The 4,129-nt window shown below is 37.2% G+C and overlaps 1 protein-coding gene across 1 annotated transcript in view; it reads right to left on the bottom strand.

Moving 5' to 3' along the window:
- Positions 1 to 1,865: 1,865 nt before the first annotated feature.
- The window catches only part of LOC107284941 (neuronal PAS domain-containing protein 3-like), a gene marked incomplete at its 3' end in the record, with an annotated part of 71,519 nt that continues 69,255 nt past the window's right edge, over positions 1,866 to 4,129 (bottom strand). The window contains exons 2-3 of the mRNA XM_015813072.1: positions 2,026 to 2,270; positions 1,866 to 1,916 (exon numbers count right to left, since the gene is read on the bottom strand). Of these exons, the coding sequence (XP_015668558.1) occupies positions 1,866 to 1,916; positions 2,026 to 2,270 (296 nt within the window). The remainder of the gene's footprint in view (positions 1,917 to 2,025; positions 2,271 to 4,129) is intronic.

Here is a 4,129-nt window from a genome sequence, read left to right as displayed (position 1 = left end):
TCTGTTTTCCAAACAAGCTGATACATTATCCTTGTTTCTTCAGATAAATCACAATTTAGACTTATCAGAAGGCTTAATTCAAGCTTAATAATATACTAGTTCAGTGGTGGCGAACCTATGGCACGGGTGCCAGAGGCGGCACTCAGAGCCCTCTCTGTGGGCGCGCGCGCCATCGCCCCAGTCCTAGGCCTTCAGCTGGGTTTTATAAAAACTTTTCGCTTTAGGCCTCCACCGCCGTGTACTAGTTAATTGAAAAGAAAAACAAATGGTGGATTCCTTCCTTGCAATTTTCCACTGTACACAAAACAGGGAAAGCAATTATCCTGAGGAGTTCATCTTATATAGTTAAAACTTCCCTTATGGGGAGAACTAACATTATGCTGAAGTCAGCTTTCAAATGTTAACCTATATAATCACCATTAAGTATGTACAGTACATGTATATACACAGTGGTGGGATTCAGCCAGTTCGCACCACTTCAGCAGAACCGGTAGCTAATGTTTTGTTGCCCAGGCCCAGAATGGACTTTCGGAAGCGGCATCCACACACAGAACCAGTTGTTCACATATTTGAATCCCACCACTGTATATACAGTTGATTATGACACACAACTTATAATTTCATGGTCAAAATTATTCTTCAAAAATGATTATAACTCTAAGAGACACCTCCCTAACAACCTGATCATTAAAATAAAATTTAAAAAATACTAAATAATTTTGTCTATATTTAGAAATGCAGTTTTAAAGGTGAGCTCACCCCTTTTAATATCAACTCAGCATGATTCAAAGAGCAAGGTAAGAAACATTTCCCAAATTTTCCCAATATCCATTTAAATCACATTTTACAAAACTCGGCAGAGTTTAGTTCCAGTTTTGATAACAGAATGCAGGTGGAGAGAGCCAAGCAAAAACCTTTTTTTGTCTGAGAAGACAATCAGGTAAAAATTGCCTTGTAACTATTGTATTCAAGTAACAATCTGAAAAGTTTATAAATATCTTTTGAATCTAGGAAAGGAATTTTTAACTTATTTAATAAATATTTATTCCTATTTCGGTTAACAAGTGAACTTTTTTATATACAGTTAAGCAGTTGTAATACATATAACATTTCATTAAAAAGTGTAAAACACTATGACATAGAAGTAATGGTTCAATACCACAGCTGGAATGTTTGGCTTCTTGTAACTCAATGTGAGCATCATGATTTTAAAGCTATATACAGTTAGCCCTTTCTAACACCAGATTTGGTGAAATGGTATTTATATTCAAGTTAATGCCTTACATTTTAAAGAAATTTTAATTCATTACGCAATAAAACAATAACCAGGCAGAAAAATAAGTAATTCTCTGGACAAAAATATATCACCAATTTACTACTCTTATAACCAAAAAGGTTACATTTCTTTCACTCAAAAAAGTACTACCTACTTAATAAACAGGGGGGAAAACACATAACAGGGCTATTTTATGTACACATATGTAAAACAAAGCTTTTAAAATGTATTAAGGCTTAACTTTCTCATAATCATGCAAAACAATTCATTTCATAGCTATAATTCACCACAGAATTAAGCATACTTAAATATTTCAAGTTTTAAAGACACTAACGATCCAACCCATTTTACAAACTTATCTCAGAGTAAACCCCACTGAACTCAATGGGACTTACTTCTGAATAACCATGTACTGCATAATATTTTATCAGACCAGGACTAGCGTTTTGTCAGTTTCAGCAGTTTTAAAATTAGACTTAAGACCTAAATTATGTAAATATGCATAACTCATCTCATTTTCCCAGCACATTAGTTGTGCTTAGTTGTCCATGTTAAAATAAAATATAAATAGAATAAGAGTTTATTTCACCTTCACATGGTGTCTTTCTCATGCAGACCTCAGATTTCCATATTTGTATCCCTTTAAAGGATTTGATATGCAGGGAAAAAAGAAAGGATGGTAAACATTTCAATTCAGAGATCAGTTTGGCTGCCACATTCCATGTATTATCACTACGCAAATCCCATACCTTTCACTGATGTGTTGGGTGGTGGTCCTTCCATACGCAGGTTCCATGGAGGATCCCCTTGATTAGCAAAATCCCTCATCTTCAAATAGCTAATTGTTAATCGGATGATAGATGCCTTGTCAAGCTGGCTGGTAATGGCAGCAGGGAGTGGCAACAATTTGGCCAACTCATAGAATTCAAAATTTTCTTTTCCTCTTCGAGAACGAGCAGCATCTCGGGATTTTTCCTTTCTCAAGGCTTGTAAGCTGGGGGAAGAAAGAAGCAAGATATTCATTAGTACTGTATTTTCTCTGACAGAGCCACTGTTTTTCACAATTCCTTGCCACTGTACAAATATACGCTGCAAGCACTGTTTAAATATAGATACATAAGCTATAGGCATATACAGGGCTTTTTTTCTCATAGAACGCCCAGAACGGAGTTCCGTCACCTTTTTTGGATGGAACCTTGTAGGGTAGGCAAGGCGGGTTGTATGATGTGTGTGAGTTTTGGCACCTTTTTTTTTTTTTTTTTTTTTTAGAAAAAAAGTACTGGGCATATATGTCCCAAAGGTGCTTTTTCAAAAGGCAACTGGACACCACCTATCTCCTGGTTACAACACAGTCCTTTCAGCAGTTCCAAGATTCCACAACCATTTGCACTACTCAGGTGAACCTGAGGACACCAATAAAACTCCAAGTGGTCCCAACGACTGTCAGAAAGAGTGTTAATGACCAGATGACTGCAAGGAACATAAACCCTTCCATTTTCCACCAGTCAGAACAGAAGAAGCTTCCTGGATGAGAAGTGAAATGTCTTCAAGGAAAAACAAAGAAAGTTCAGTTGCCTTTTGCGAAAGTGCCTTTTGGACAACCATGACCTGGATGACTGAGACATATAGAGGTGTGTGTGTGTGTGTATGTGTGTGTGTGTGTGTGTGTGTGTGTGTGTGTGTGTGTGTGTGTGTGTGTGAGCTGGGCTATTGGTTTGATCTCCGGGCTTGGTAATTAGGTTGAAACGTTTCATCTCCGTTCGGGGAGACATCTTCAGTGCAGTTTGAATTGTGTTCAGGTAGCAATACAATATGCAGGATTGGACCACGGCTTACCAATTGGATCTGTAACCCATCTAGAAGACATTTAAATTAATGTGGTATCCCAGATCCGTGATGGTACTAAATATTTTGACTTGAATGGATTGGGGTTTCACTGAAAAAACAAACGCAAAGCTTGACTATCATTACAGTTTCAGTAGCTGAGATCACTTTTAGCAGTTTTGCTTGGCCTGCCAAGAATTATAATCTGGCCCGAGTAATTCATACTAGAACAGCCAGATTATGTCATGATCACCAATTACAAATAGTGCCTCACTGGAGTTAAAATATCTGGTTGGAAACACCTTTCTATTCCAAAACTTGTGTTTTGTGACTGGAAACTGCAATGATATAGGGACATGAGAGGAGAAGCCTTCTTGATATCATGTCCTTGTTATGTAAGGCTGTCTCCCAAAAGGCTATGCTAGAGTCAATACTGGATTTATGTTTAAATGGAAAACTGGACTTTCAGTGACATACATACAGTATATACATGCATGAGTGTGTATGTAGTACTTACAAATATAATTGAGCCCAAAATTTATGTTGTTAAGTGAGAAATTTGTTAAGTGAGTTTGCCCTATTTTATGACTTTTCTTGCTGCATTTGTTAAGTGAATCACTGAAGTTGTTAAATTAGTAATATGGTTGTTAACTGAATCTCATTTCCCCATTGACCTTGCTTCTCAGAAGGTCACATAAGGCAATCACATGACCCAGGACACTGCAACCATCATAAATGTGAGTCAATAGTTAAGCATCCGAATGCAAATCACGTGAACTTGGGGGTGCTAAACAGTCATAAGTGTGGGAAACAATCGTAACTCACTTTTTTCAGTAATATTGTAACTTTGAAGGGTCACTAAATGAACTGTTGTAAGTCGAGGACTATCTGCCTATATCTATATCTATATCCATATATAGATAGATAGAGATAGAGATAGAGATAGAGATAGATAGATAGAGAGAGAGAGAGAGAGAGAGAGAGAGAGAGAGAGAGAGAGAGAGAGAGAGAGAGAGAGAGAGAGAGAGA

This window comes from Protobothrops mucrosquamatus, unplaced genomic scaffold, assembly GCF_001527695.2.
Source record: "Protobothrops mucrosquamatus isolate PMUCROS unplaced genomic scaffold, P.Mucros_1.0 scaffold133, whole genome shotgun sequence".
Taxonomy (NCBI): domain Eukaryota; kingdom Metazoa; phylum Chordata; class Lepidosauria; order Squamata; family Viperidae; genus Protobothrops; species Protobothrops mucrosquamatus.
This window is presented reverse-complemented; position numbering and strand designations above follow the sequence as displayed.